We start from the raw sequence: 15750 nt of genomic DNA, 5'->3' as shown, positions 1-15750 counted from the left end.
AATGAGTACCCATATATCTGCTTGCCCCTGACACCAAACAACAGATGCGTACATTTAGGTATGTCCACTGCACGCTGTTTAAAACCATTTGGATTATGTTGAAGGATCTTCTGGGTTCTTTATTTTTTCTCACTAGGGCTTCCTTTTCTTTTGTTAGTGAACTGAAAAGGCAGTACTAAAACTTCAAAGCTTCAGTGTTAATGTAGAGCAAATCACACAAATTAATAATGGCACCAAACTGTGGTGTGGTGCGGTCACATGCTGGAGGGAAGGGATGCCATCCAGAGGGACCTCAACAGGCCTGAGAGGTGGAACCTCATGAAGTTCAACATGGCCAAGTGCAAGGTCCTGCACCTTTGTCAGGGCAATCCCAAGCACAAACACAGGCTGGGTGGGGAATGGATTGAGAGAAGCCCTGAGAAGGACTTGGGGCGTTGGTTGCTGAGAAGCTCAGCATGACCTGGCAATGTGCACGTGCAGCCCAGAAGGCCAGCCATGTATATATTGTATATTATGGCTCCTATAGCAGCTGTAATGAATACTCCCTTCACTTCCAGCTAAGTGTGCAAGTGCACAAGACAGAGGTACAGAAGCACATCTTTCATGGTAATTTCCCAGCTGCCCAGAACTTGCTCCTGTGTCATCCCAACTTACTCCCAAACAGCAGGAGATGAGGCACACACAAGTTTGCAGATGCACACAGAACTCCTCCCAGAGCATCAGTAAAGGCTCCCATTCCTTCCAACATGCAGGTTCTGTGATGCAGTGAGGCGAGGCACAAAGGCACCATACATCAGTGCCATGATGCTGTGCTCACCCAGAATTCAGTAAACCCACGGAATGACTGACATCTGACTGAACTAATTCTGTTCTGAAATGCAAGCAGCAAGAAAAGCCAGAACTCTCATTTCACCCTGCATCATGTAACATCCATACCCCACCATCCTCAGCTCAGCAATTAAACTAGTGTCCTGCCTGTCATACTTCTGGACAATACTTAAGTTAATAATGAAGGAAGTTTTCCATGAAAAAGGTAACTCTCACAGCCACAAGATCTTATCAAAACTCTTCACACTATCTCAGTTGTACAATTCCACACAAAGGCTGGGAAGGCACAGGACATGCTCTTCATACGACCAACAGCACAACATGGCATCACTGCATTATCCTCCATATCAGCTGGCTGGTTCCACTTCAGTAGCTATTCAATTTCTGTAGGATTGTCACCTCCACAGCTTTAATTTGGATGACATATTTGTGACTTTGGTAAAAATAGACCATCTGTAGGAAGAATTAACAAGCACAGTAAAGTCTGTGTTTAATAAAAGTGTCTTTTTCAATTTCTGAATTGGACAACATCTTGACATTAGCACTTGGATTTTCTGTTTCCAAAGGGAGTGCAAGACATCACATGGGAAATTGGAGTGCGCCAGACCCTGAAATTCAGAAGTTCACGCACAAGATGGTACAAAACAAAGATGTAAACAAGCTTTAGAAGCCCAGAGTAGCACTGGCCTGCTATTAGGTGCCCCATTTCCTGGAAGCACTAATGAGCTGAAGGCAGCAGGCCAAGTATGCCCCACTTTGACGTCAGAGGTGATCAGAGCAGAACACTGAAATCTGGGTAGGATTCCAGAGCACAAGGCAGCCTAAAAGCGAGGGCGCTTCATGCTTCACACCTGCCCCTGCTTTTGCCAGTACTGGTGCATATCTGAGCCCATGAGAGGACAGGTCACAGATTTAAAACAATTAAATATTAATCTTTACTTGAGGAATAGGTTAGCATAAACCCAGGACAAACCAATAAAGGAATTAGGTGTGTGTACTTCCATATGCACAAACCTATGTCCAGTAACACTTTTTTAGTGACTAATTATTTTTCTTAAATGTTAGCTGCTCTCCTGTTCACTTAATTCTCAGTTAACAAAAATGACATCTGCTTAGTGACTAGTCATGCCCACATTACATAAAGACCAAAGATCAGGTTTAGTCCTTTGGCCTCTTCCAGAAACACTGCTGTGGCTTAACCCCAGCATGCAGCTGAGCCCCCACAGCTGCTCGCTCACTGTCCCCTGCAGTGAGACGGGGGAGAAACTCAGAAGGGCAAAAGGGAGAAAATTCATGGGTTGAGATAAAGACGGTTTAATAGGTAAAACACAAGCCACGCAAACAATTCATTCACCACTTCCGACGGGCAGGCAGGAATTAACCCACCTCCAGGAAAGCCAGACTCCATCACCCATAACAGTGATTTGACAAGACAAACACTGTAACTCTGAACCTTCCTCCCCACCCTTCTCCTTATTGCCCCAGCTTTTCTTGCTGAGCACGATGCCATGTGGTATGGATTAGCTGCTCAGTCTGCTGGGGTCACCTGTCCTGGCTGTGTCCCCTCCAAATTTCTTGGGAACCCCCAGTCTGCCTGCTGGCAAGGCAATGTGAGAAACTGAAAAAGCCTTGACTCTGTGTAAGCACTGATTAGCAATAATTAAAATATCCATGCCTTATCAACACTCTTTTGGTTTTAAATTTAAAATTTAGCACCAATCTCCTCTGAAGTGTTATCTCTATCCTAGCAAAACCCAATACAAGCACAGAATAAAAAATTAGAAGACTGAGGTATCTTTGTGAAAGAGCAATAGCTGTATGTTGTTCAGTTAGGAGGACTAGCATACCCAAACAATAAACACACATAAAACAAAAAAAAATTAATTTTTGCTCTTCTCGTCAGCCCTTAAGACTTGGAAACATTTTACTCACCATAAAAATTAAAAAATACATCAGCTTGTGCAAGCATTCTCCTGTAAAGGTAGAGGTGTGAAAGAGGAACACACTCCATTTAATGTTCCTGAATACACTTGCACATACCACATTCAGCAACAAGATGGTTAAATGCCTTTGTCTCCACCGTCAGACATTACCAGAGTCCACGTCATTTACATGGAGGGGCTCAGGGGAGGAGACCCTACGCTCAGTGGGGCTGGGCCAAACTAGAGCACACAAGATGTTAACTTTCTGCTGTCTCAAGATGCTAAACCTATGATAAGGTAAAAATAATGGCTCAACCACACAAGGAAATAACTTTTAACTAGGATTTATGTAAAGTGAACCATAGTTTATGATTGTCTTCAGAGACAGAAATGGAATTTCTTAAGACGCAAAATACCTGCAGTTGGAGAGTTTGCATGGTGAGACTTTTTGGGCAGGTTAAAGATCTGTTCACCAGGGTCTGGTGGAGGAAGAGCATCTTGGCCTTGTCGAGCTTCCACAGGATCATACTCCTTCCCATCATAGTTAGCATCAAAGAACTTCTTAAACCATTGAATGAAATCTAAGTTGTCTTGGAAGCGCCCTTTGACCAGTTTTTCCACAGGAATTACCTGAAAGGTAGATATTAATATCAAATATTATGTCACTGCCATTTTTAAATAGAAAAATTACATATACACACTTACTTAAAAAGATCTACTAAATGCATCAACAAATAAACCTCTGCCATTGTTTTGTTCCTAAAAGAAAGGGTAAATTTGCAGGTGCTCTTATAAAATGAAAACAAAACCCAATGAGAACCCAGCCTTTGAAGTAGCTTTACAGTAGGTGTATGTAAGCCTTTATAGCTGCTGTTCTACAGAGGTACTCCCTTACATCCTATGGGTACATCCCATGACGAATGAGACTATTCTGGCAGTAACACTATGCTCAGCCAACTAGGGATTTTTTGTTTTAATGCACATGGTACATACAAACAAACAATTCTTCAAAAACTCCAGACAGAAGTTTCTTGCTTTCTGTCCTACTATTTGAACTACAAAACCCAGCAGCTTTTCCAAGACGTGCTAAAGTTCAAACCAACCTACATTTTGGTAGCACATGGTCATCATATGAACCAACCCTGAGGTTTTAACCGTGTAATTTTTTTCTCTTCCACATAGAGCTATACATAGAACAGTTTGTGGACGTGCAGAAGTTGACTTAAACGCCTATGAAGTTCTAGTAAAACAAAGGAAAGGTTATGGATGTCTCCATATCAATATCTTAGAAATTTTTCACAGACATGAAACCCCCAAAAGGTGTCTTCAGCCAATATTACAGTACCCAAGGTCCCTAGACATGGGGAGGGAGGGCAGACAGGGACCACAGCTGCAGGAGAGATGCCCTGCTTTGATTATTTCCTGCAGCTGATTAAAGAGCCAAGTTAGGTGGACCTTATTGCCTCTTGAATGTATTGAATTTTCAGCTGGAAAAGGGCTTTCATTTCTTCTTCAAGATTAAGCCAACTGTACAACATTTTATAAATCTATGATGCTTCTGCAAGAATTAACATTGCACTTTGCATGTCTTTTCACGTTGCTCCATTTGTATCTTAACTCCACTTAAAAAGGTATGGTAAATTTGCTCCCTACAGGAAAACTGACAATGTTCACTACATTAGTCTTTCCAATGTTTCACTAGCAAATCACACTGTAAACAGAAGTATCCGTAACATTTCATGAAACAATGAGGGTTTTCCAGTGCTTCATAGAAGTCTTAAGGGACCCTCTATTATGACTGTTTAAATTTCAGAATAAGGCAACACAAAAAGCCGGGGCAGAACCTTAAAAGGGTAAACAGGTAGTGCATCAGTGTAAAACTGTAAGCATGACAACGTAACTTCCATTATTCATTTTTATCAACACAGTAATTTATATTGGCAAGTCTGTCAAACTCTCACATTCAAGCATAAACCAAATACATTATGTCTGAACAAGCATTTTCTCAGAGACTTCCATTCTCAACTTCACAAGATCACATGTGCTGACCAATCTATTAAAACACTGGGTAAATTATTCCAGCTTTCAAATTATTTAAATTCCTTAAACCCTGCTTCAGACAAAAAACATGGTATACTTATAACAGCATATTTTTAAGTTGTTTCATTGGAAATGCAGGTCACCAATAATTTTACTTATCTGAAAATTAAGATTCACCAATGACAAGGAATTTCCAACACATGGTGTTTTATCAAATATAATCTCTGATATTAAGATATAATGAGTTAGATGGCACATCTCCTCAGCAGACATATGGACTCAATTTTCAATTTGTACCTAAACAGAGCCAAAATGCCAAACTTCTTTCTTCACACCCAAACACCCTTTTCAGATGATGAAAGGTCAAGAACATCTTCATACACTACTTGCAATTCCAGTTCTCCATCCAAAAGTTGAAAAAATGGATTTTCAAGTGTTTTGAAGTTTGTTTCCCCTACTTATTAATGTTACACAATTCATATAACTTTTGAAACATGTAGTGACCGAAATACAAATACAGAATGCCTACCTTATCCACATTCATTCTTTTAAATGATGCCTGCAGAAGTTTGAAGTTGTGAATGTACTCATGCTCCAGCTTTGCTTGAAACTTTACTTTCTTCAAGCTAATGCACCCTGGAAACAACATGTCCATGAACTGGCAGTAAGCTGCTCCTATAACAAGAGAATGCATTGACGTTAATCCAGATGCACCCAGCTAAGACCAAATGGTGTTTCATGCCATTAGCAGAAAGCATGAGCAGAAAGCAACAGTGCTGAACAAGTCCCTGCTGTAATTCAGCCTAACACTATGCACCCAAGACCTGCTTATCTAATGCACATTGAGCAGTGACATATTCAAGTGGTTCTTTTCCACTCGATCTGGATGCATGATGCACTGCTGTGCAGCATCCAAGGAATCACCACAACTAATGCAAAGTGAAATGAATGTTCTTGGAGTCCCTATACACAGTAGGACTGTCCATATAATGAAAAGATAATCATACAGTGAAAATGAAAATCTCTTAATAAGATTCCTCAATCCACAGTGTCCTGAATTCAAACAACCCAGGATCATCTTTCTTCTGGCCCTTCTACCCAAATGCCAAGCAAGTCCAAGGCAATCACTTGAGATTAAATCCATGATTTAAAAAAAAAATTAATTGCAAGGCTCCAGCTTCTTAAAACATATTAGTCAGTTCCCACCCCTCTGCAATGAACATCTTTACTAATTTTCATTTCCTGAGAAAAGCATTTAAATAAGCAGACTCTAGCATAGTCCACCCATAGCTTTCAAAGCTGGGCTGACATCTTTAGTTCCCACTCAAACAGTAAGCTTCCTAAGTTCAACTTTGAGAGCTCTCTGAACTTAGAGGGTAGGGGTGTGTGTGTAACTAATCCAGCACAAAGGAGGAAGTATATGGAAAAATTTCTAACCAGCATCCTGAGGAGAGCTAATAGAGACAGCATTTCTTGTATGCAGGGAGCTTCCTCCTACAGCATCATGCCATTGACATTTGCAAAGCCTTTACTGTTGACACAATCAAGTGTTTAGAAATAAAGGATGAAAATGTTTGAGGAAATCAGAGGAAAAGCAATTTTCTTTCTTCTTCAGATGAGTTTTCTATAAAATGCTCTATACTCGGCAAAGATTCAGTGAGGTCCACAGAGGGCTGTGGAGGGTGCAGCCCCTGTGCTTGAGCATCAGGGCAGGGAAGTGATTGCCCGATTACCCCTGACAAGTTCAATTTCACTACCACAAAAAAGACTGTTGTGCTTTTTGTGCAGATCAGTTTTGACAAAGAAGTGTCCAGATCTCACCTAACAGTTCAGCCAAGTATCAACAACGATTTTTTAATCACAAATATTTCTGAGTGTTCACAGAGAAACCAAATTAACAAAGCAGACACCTGGCTTGCCCAGTTTTACAGGAGAGTCAACAATAACTTGAACTTTAAGTCATTTTTCTCCATGGGTATGCATATGTTTTGACAGGACCAATTTTATGCATGAGATAGTTCTCATTCTCTGTATCCAGTCAGCCATCATACGAAGGGTTACCGAAATTGTAACTTCCCAAAGAGAAGCAGAGTTTAAGAGTAGGGTCCAAAAATGCTGTCTAAAATACCAACACAAACTTTACTGAGGGACTTACCAAGATCCAGCTTTAGTGCTGAAAACCACTGCCATTTAAAAAACCAGTCTGTTAACATTGCCTAGCTTTGTGCAGAAAATGGTTAATATAAAATCTCATTTTCCAAGGACACCTTGTGATTAGCTGTTTGCAATGGTCTTGATATGATTAGGAATCAAAGTAAAATATTCCCTAAAGGAAAAGGAGCCTTCTGGCAAGTTACAAGCATCAGATGACAAATTTGCATTGTCTTACAGAAAACTTTATAAACACAATTATTTATTCAAAACACATCCTTAGCAAGAGAACTTGTAAATACATGGCAATGGAAAAATTACATTGCAGTTAAAAGCATGGATACAGATAATGCATAGGTTGAGTACACTTATTACTGCTTAATTTAATGCAAAAAGATTTTTATGCAATCATTTAATGTTATAAATTGAATTTGTTCCTAACTCTGTCCTTTCATCCTCCCCATACCCCAATTCTAAGCTGTACTCTGATATCTAAGTAATTGCCTGGAGGCTCTAAAAATGCATTGCACAACCTTTCATCTAGATCCTTTTAGAAAACTAGAAGCCCAAAGTGTTCACATGAGATTTTTCTTCTTCTGCTGGTAATGCAAATTCCTTCTCCATGCCTTTAGATAGTCTCTCTCCAGTTAGGGTATTTCCGTGTGTTTCTCCCCGGACTGCTGGCAGTTGTTTCTGTGCCTTTGCCAGCCAGGAGGTGGTCCTGGGTCTGCACAACACTCGAGGGCAGAAAACACTGGACTGCATCCACATGGCAGCACGGACCTGTTCTCTGACACAACACTGGAGCGGCTGCTGGGCCGTCTCCCCAACAGGAGGATTTTATTACACTGGCAAATACAGTTCATTAAAATACTCCTTCCTGAAGAGCAGAGGCAACGCACAAACATGGACTGAACTAAACACTGAACTACAAAGAGAGGAAATTCCTCCCGACTCTGAACAGCCAGAGACCTGCCTACCACAGGAACAGGAGAAAGTAAAAATATCATTACAGTCAACTGAGACTGCCTGATTTTGGACATTGAGGTTATGTACGTATTTAATATTATACAGACGTTTATTTATAATTCAAAATTTTACCCCCTAAAGCTTGTAGCTGTCAGATTACATTTAAATGGGAAACACCAGTGCAACAGAATGAGGACACTATTGTCTATGCTGCCCATGGCTGAGATTTCCTGGAGGCAGCAGAAAGAAGAGCCCTACTTAAGTGATGTGAGACTGCAGTGCCTTTATCTTCCAGCTGCAGCATATCCATGTGGCCCTCTGCACATGGGACAGCACTTTAGGCCTCTGCAATGTACTGAACAATTGATGTCTCAATGTAGGGGCATGAGAAAGGAATCTTTTTAATGGAATACAAAGAACACAACAGTAGGGATAAAGACATTATGGCTTGTGACATACCTCTTGCCTAATTTACACAAACAAAAGAATTTTTATGCTACTGTATTTTATTCGGTATTAGAAAACTTCCCTACATTTTCTGGAGGGAAAAAAAATTAAAAGAAACCCCAACAATCCTCCCCTCCAAAACCCAACCCGAAAGACCCCCAAACCTATATCTTATCAAATGTGTACAGAGAAGTTGAAAACACACTACCAGAATAGCTCTTACAATAAATCTATCTCTCTGACCAAAAAACTTTTATATGCGTAAACATGCACATACACACACAAGAAGAAATAATTTGACATCTACTCAAATGAAAGATGAAAAGTACAGCTGGTGGCACTGCAGAAGAGGGATCAATGCTAAAAACCTCTAATCCTTTATTAGCTAACAAGCAATTTAGAATCGCTGGCTAAAAGTCCTCCTGTGTTTTGATCTAGACTATTGATGCAGCCATTAGCTACAGAAGATATTCACAGGCCTGGCTCTGAAACAAGCCTGCAAACGTGGCTGTGCCGAAATCACCCCCAGGAGTTGCTATTTTTAGCCCCATCAGTGAGCAGAAAGAGCCCAGCAGCATGAGGGCTTTGCAGGTGTTTCCTGGGCATCCCAGGCTTGGGGCAGGGCAGGCAGCAAGTGGAGGGAGGGCATTGCATCCACCAGGCTGGGCAAGCAGCTGCCACGGGAGGGGAAGGGATGCCAGGGCAGGATTCAGATACAAACGAACAAACTCAGAATTGAAAAGGTGGTTATTTAAAGCTGTTACAATTCAAGAATTTTGCCACATGCAGTGGTAAAGCTGAAAATTACTACCAAATCTATAAAAGCTGAATGTCTTACAGAATTTGCAGAGTTGAAGATAATCTTTCACTAGCCCCTTGCAGTAAGCAATGCTGAACTAATTTTAGCTTTTGTCCTGTATGCTTCCTTCCCTGCTTCTATGTTTCTTTCTGACACTGTCCATGTTGACTTAGTCTGCTGTGAAACATACGCACTCTGCATCATTAGAGATTTTCAGTTTTTCTCCTCTCCTTCACCATCTGGAGGCTGATGAATCCACAAATGCAAAGAAGTATTTTCTTGATTATCAGAAATACTTCTGCTCCTGACTATTTAAATCAAAAGGAAATTAAAGGAGGCAACAATGAAGACAAGAGAATCCTGTTTGCAACAAGTTTTTACCACTCAGTCAACTTCCTGGATTTCAGACTAGAGATCTGAAACCAAGATTAGACCCTTGGTTTTATTTAGCATTGATGTTTATATATTTAAATTAAAAGGAAAACTTTATCTGCAAACTAACTGCTTTTAATATACTATAGTTAGAATTTATTATGCTAATAAAATATTTGGTAGAAACACTATAAGCTCAGGTACTGCCAATATGAGTGTGCCCGACACAAATTAAGTCAATCCTCGACATCTAATGTCAAAAGACTCCCTCGTGGCTCCTCCCTGAATCCCTGCAGTGTGTGGGAGCAAGATCCCAGAAAACCATATAAAACCACACCAGCCAATATGGAAAACAAAGGACCCATGAAAAGATAGGGCCTTTCTGGGGCAGGGGTGGGGCTGATTTCTTTTAATTCTGAAACCCAAACCACAGCAAATAGAGCCAAGTTCTACACTAGAAATTTGGTATACGTGTTTAGTATTAATTTTGTTCTAAAATTGCATACAAATCAAGTTTAAACCTTTTAACCAGTCCCAGATTTTTAACCAGATTTTCACACACTCAGTTTTTGAAAAATTCCATTTGGGAAAAGGGCTGACTGCCTTTTTCTGTAACAAAATTAGTTTGTTTGCTTTAATGAAGTATTTTTCAGATAATACAAAAACACATATCCAGTCATGTTAGATAGAAACTCCTTCAAATTATTCATTCTCTCCAAAGCTGCAACCACCTGATCATGCATTTGGGAAATACAGGATGATTTGTGTATGAATTAGTCATCAGTACTTCAGTTCACTATGGTTGCTAAAGCTGATGGAAGGCTGCACACACCCCGTATTTCTGTTGCTGGGACGACAACAACAATGAAAAAAGAGCAGTGACTCGCAAGGAGCACGTGTGACTTAATAGTTTTGATAAGAAAGGGAGAGAAAAACCCACAAGCGCCAGCAATCATTGTTTACAGTATAGCAGCACTTAGGGCTGGTCTTTTACCTCAGGCTTTCTAGGACTGCTTCCTTGGCAGTGATGTTTAGGTAAGCACACAGCAGTAGGTCTTCAACTTGGATACCAGAGTATAGATTTTCATTTAGATTTCAAATATGGGTGTTCTGTTATGCCACTCAAAGGTTTTTTTAAAAACTGGGCAATGAAGCTGGTGAAGGGTCTGGAGAACAAGTCTTAGAAGAAGCAGCTGCTGGAGCTGGGGTTATTTAGCCTGGAGAAAATGAGGCTTGCGGGGGAACCTTCTCACTATCTATAACTACCTGAAAGGAGGCTGTATCCAGGTGGGGGCCAGTTTCTTCTCCCAAGCAACAAGCCATAGAACAAAAGCAAACAGCCTCAAGATGTGCCAGGGGAGGTTTAGATTGGGTATTAAAAAAAATTTCTTCACAGAAAGGGTTGTCAAGCACTGGAACAGGCTCCCCAGGGAAGCGGCAGAGTCACCATCCCTTGGATGTATTTAAAAGTCGTGTAGATGTGGCTCCTAGTCACATGGTTTAGTGGTGGACTTGGCAGTTGGACTCCATGATCTTTAAAGTTTTTTCCAACATAAATCATTCTATGATTCCCTGTCTGTGAGCATAATGCTGTGTTACATACAGCCACATGTTTAAGAAACAGAACACTTTATATTGAGTGCTCCACTGGAGAGACCACGGTCTTCAAATTCCTCTTCCTTTCCAGCAGCACCTATATGACCTAGTATATAGGTCAACACCATTCTATTTCTCCAGTTAACACACACACACTCCCTGTGCCTTCACTCTTATTTAAGAAGTTTCAGCCCATTTCCCAGTGAGTGTTCAAGAACACATCAATTTACCACCTACTTAGTTGTAGAGAAGCAAGCTTTTATGGGGCTGTGCATCACTGAAGCCACTCTGGCCTAGTTTCACCCTTCCCAGCAACAGTCCTAGGAGGCCACTTAAAAAGCCCTAGAACCGACGCAGATTAGAGCGCAGCCCTGCCCTCTTGCTCACAGTTGCATGAGCACAGCTGCCTCGAAGAGGGCAGGGTGAGTGCCTGCATACAGATAGGAGCTCGCAAAAGCAGTGCTGTCCCCACAGGACACAGCCTACAAGAACTGTGTACCTCCTACCAGCCTTACCAACAGCCCCTGAGATAACGTGCACCTAAAGGACATCTGCTTCCAAAAGTCCTGTTCCACAGAGGTAGGGCATGCGTGTGATGTAATCCACAGTATCCCCATACCATCTTAAATAATGGATATTGGAGGTAGGTTTCCCCTGTGTTCACTTGTTTTCTCTTTTTCTTAAATATGTAAATCATTAAGCTGCTCATAAATTATACACAGCAGAGTTTTTAACACTTAAATTTTTGGCAGTAATTTATTTTGGAATTCGTTAATTTTTAAACAGGAAGATCAGAACAATTTCAGAAAACACAGTTCCCATTTAAGTTAAAATAGCTGCGTAACTCATCATGCCTAAAAAAAGTACCACACAAAATCTAACAAGCTCTTTAAACCAGGGGGAAATCAAGCAACTGACTGCAAATGAGTGCTATTGAGTAATTAAATAATTATTTTTTAAAAGCAAAAACTTGTTCAAGTTCTATTCCTCCTGAATTTTTAATGAGTGACATTTAAAAAAAATAAATTATTGGCTGGGAATCTCACAATACTGCTTTGCAAGCTTCCCCAGAAAGTTTTGGAAATGATTTAAATTCAATCATTAACATTCATTGTATCCCTCTAATCCTAAATATCATATGGAAGACATTAGAGAGTCATTGACACTGAGTATACTCTGTGTTGCATGACCTCAGGACAACATGCCAGTTCCTTGAAACATGCCTCGGTTACAGAGTGCAAATGGGATCAAGCCATGTTTTAATCATGTTCCCAAGTTGCGCTAGAGACCCAGCCTTTGCAAGGCTGCAAACGGGGAACAAACCAAAACCACCAACGTGGAAACACGCTTTGGCTTCTCAGGCACACTGGGATGTAGAGGAGTGCTGGCAACAGGGTCCTGTAATGCAGATTATAGTAATCCGCACGTAGGAGGTTATGGGTTAATATAGGCATTGAGCAAAATACACCTTCTGAGACATGAAAACACAAATCCTATGCAGCTAACCCACAGAACAAACCGCGTTTGTGTGTATATTTACACGACTGACTTTCAAAAAAAATAGTCCTGCTCACCATTTCTCTGTCTGGCCAAAACCCTTCTTCTCCAGCCCCCCTCAATTGTGCCTCTCATATGGTGGAGAGAAGAGGAGCCGGCTCCCATGGAGCACTGCTCAGGAGGCAGCATGCTTGGCACGCGCTCCCAGCTGCTGCCCAGAGGCTGAGGGGCTGTAGACACGATGGCTGCCTTGAAAACAGGCACTGCCCTGCCGAGGGGCTGGCGTGCAGTACCCAGTCCCTGGAAGCAGAACACCATGGACACCCTCCACAAGCCAGGAACGACCCTCCTCCCTCACACAGCACCAGTCGCAAGGCACAACAGCCCACAGATGCTGCAGTGAAGCTCTCCCCCAAATCCCAAGCCAGAGAGGCAACACAGTCAAAGAAAGAATGACATCTGCCCTACTGTCACACTGCCTGCTTTCCTATGACACCAGGGCGGCAGAGTGCCAACAAAAAGTATATATAAAGGGACTACATATTTCCACAGGACGAACACCAACTGAGATACGGTACCAGCGACAGCAGTCACCACATGAGAAACTCCCTGTGGCAGCACCCAGGGCATCTGCAGAGAAAGCATCACAGTCTAAAATTTGAAAATGCCAAACCACATGCTTTCTTTATAATACGGCCATTTATTAAAAGCAAGGAAAAAAACAACCCTGCATTCAATCCTTGATCCTTGCATACAAATCCTCAAAGACAGAAGGTCTGTAGGCACTGGGGGCCAGACAATTTGCAAGTTTATAATTCTACTGAGAATTTTCAAATGCACGGAGTGGGGAGACTCTGTATCTCCTTAATCTCATAGGATCACAGAAGTATAGCTAAGACAAAAATTGTACCTTGCTCCAGGCCACATTTGCCTTTCTATCCATTTACCATTTCCTTGACATTATATAGCTTGTACACATTGTGTTGTTTCTTTTTAATTCATATGCAAGCCCTCTAGCTCCTGCCTGACTCTTATTTTGAATATACTCTCATGTAACATTCTAACAGTCATGAAAAGCCCTGTAACACATATACTTGGTATTCCTTAGAGATGAAAAACAGCCTTAGTAAAGAAAATTCAGTTACAAGGTGCTTAGTCAGAATTCTTTCTAAGAAGCCACCATGTATTCCTTAAAAAAAATAGCATGACTCCTAGGAAACAACTAGTGTCATACTTCATATGAAACTCCTATCCCCCAAACCTATGTGTTTTGCAGATGGGATCCTATGACATTACAACTTCTCCATTATATATTCTCTATTATAATTCATTGATGTATCAAATTAAATGCCCTCTCTAATGCCAATCTAAAGGGAATGCACTATGCCTTCTATTAAAACCATGGTTTATAAATTTCATGCTCAGGTTAAACAACTTTGCAGGAAATCAAACCCAGAGTCCAAAAACTGACAATATGACGTGTCTAAAGCAAAGAGAATTGTATTGCTTTGAGATGCCTGGAGAGATTTTCCCTGTTTAGTTGTCAAAACTAAATTACCAGAGGAGCTGCAGACTAAATTTAGACTCTCTAGGGCTGCACCCATCCATAACCTGGCTTTCTTGGCACATCACCACCACAGCAGGCATTCAGAAAGCTCAGGGGACACTGCACTTTGCTTGGCCTACTTAGCAGAGACAAAAACCACATCTAAGACTCCCAAAGAATACAAATACTTTATGACTAAGCCAGCCTCTTCCTTTGCTGCTCCTCATCCTAGCAGCTCTGTTCCTGTAAGTGGAAATTGAGAAACAGGCTGGTATTGCTACAGCCTGTGTATCACCAAAGCTACTTCTCCCCAGCAATGAGGAAAAGAAGGTCTGATTGCTTTTTCTGTCGTTGTAACTACTGTCACATTAAGCTTCAGATATGCTCTGAATAAAGCCTTCAGTAAAGGCAGAATGTCACATTATTCCTTCTTGCTTAAGCAGTGAATGTCAAAAATTATTGTTGGGTTGGCTGCAGAATGTGAGCACCCATGAGGTCTCACAGCCAGGTGCTGAACAGAAGCACATGCCATATCTAGGTTGCTCCTACCTCCTAAAAGTAACTCCTTCAAGCTTTTAATTCCGATATAGCATCCCCCCCACTTTCCCTCTCCCACTTTTTTGGCCCGGCACTTAGCTTTTTCTGGCATTTTGATAGCTCCTTATTAACAAAAATGAACAAGAACTGAATAGTCATAAAACAGCATGACTAATCTTAATGCTTTTTTTAAAAAAGAAGAAAATGTCCATACAATTTTACAGTAGGTTATAAAACTTCAGTTACAGCAGCTCTGCAGATCCCTGTTAATGCTGTGAAATGCTTCATAGCTGTAAAGAGTTTCCCACATATTCCTTCCCTTTGAAGTCCCGGAGAAATGCTTGTATTTTATGGAAACGAACATTAATCTGCATGAAAGCTGCCAATGGTTCAAGGAACATCCGCCAAAGAATGCCAGAATGAATGAGTTAGGCTGGCTGTTCTCAAACTGCAGTCCATACCATGCTTCCTGGTGCTCTGCCTGCTAGCTGGCTCATCATTTGTTCTACTGTTCCCTTAGTTTCTCTCTTGAAAGCTACGCTAGAAATAGGCTAAATAAAATACATGTACATGAAATAAATTGCTTTGCATTTACACAGGGTACTATATGAAATGCAGAAAGATTCCCAAAGCTGTTTGTCCATCTGTCTTCAATTGCTACACACGGATGCCTTGCACATGAGAAATGCACTGCACAGTCCCAAACGGGAAGGACCTATTAAGACTAAGATTACTGTGCTCTAGTGTCTGCAATAATCTCTCAGTGTTTTGGTTCATCAGTTCAGAGAGTAAAGTCCTGCGTAACACTAACACAGGAAGTACCATGCTAGAATGCTTCTTTAGATAAGGAACTACTACAGCCCCTTCTGGATTGCAATGCATATGAATGTAAAAACAGCAATGTGTAAGCATCAAGACTACCAAACCAAGTGGGGAAATTCAAATTAACAGCTTTCACCCGTAAAGACAAGCATGTAGAAGCATCAGGTAACAATAACAATTAACACAATCCAGGAAATTCTAAAGGAAGAAAAGATTTAATTTTA

General features: G+C 41.0%; 1 protein-coding gene across 4 annotated transcripts in view; it reads right to left on the bottom strand.

Annotated features, from left to right (window-relative positions):
* The window catches only part of MAPRE2 (microtubule associated protein RP/EB family member 2), a 99416-nt gene that overhangs the window by 20419 nt on the left and 63247 nt on the right, over positions 1 to 15750 (bottom strand). For all 4 annotated transcript variants that reach the window (XM_039549803.1, XM_010401198.4, XM_039549802.1 and 1 more), the window contains 2 exons: positions 5320 to 5465; positions 3167 to 3380 (listed from right to left, as the gene is read on the bottom strand). In XM_039549803.1, the coding sequence (XP_039405737.1) occupies positions 3167 to 3380; positions 5320 to 5465 (360 nt within the window). The remainder of the gene's footprint in view (positions 1 to 3166; positions 3381 to 5319; positions 5466 to 15750) is intronic.

The sequence above is a fragment of the Corvus cornix genome, chromosome 2 (genome assembly GCF_000738735.6).
Source record: "Corvus cornix cornix isolate S_Up_H32 chromosome 2, ASM73873v5, whole genome shotgun sequence".
NCBI classification, from domain to species: domain Eukaryota; kingdom Metazoa; phylum Chordata; class Aves; order Passeriformes; family Corvidae; genus Corvus; species Corvus cornix.
The sequence above is the reverse complement of the archived record's forward strand: the minus strand, read 5'-3'. Positions and strand labels throughout refer to the sequence as shown.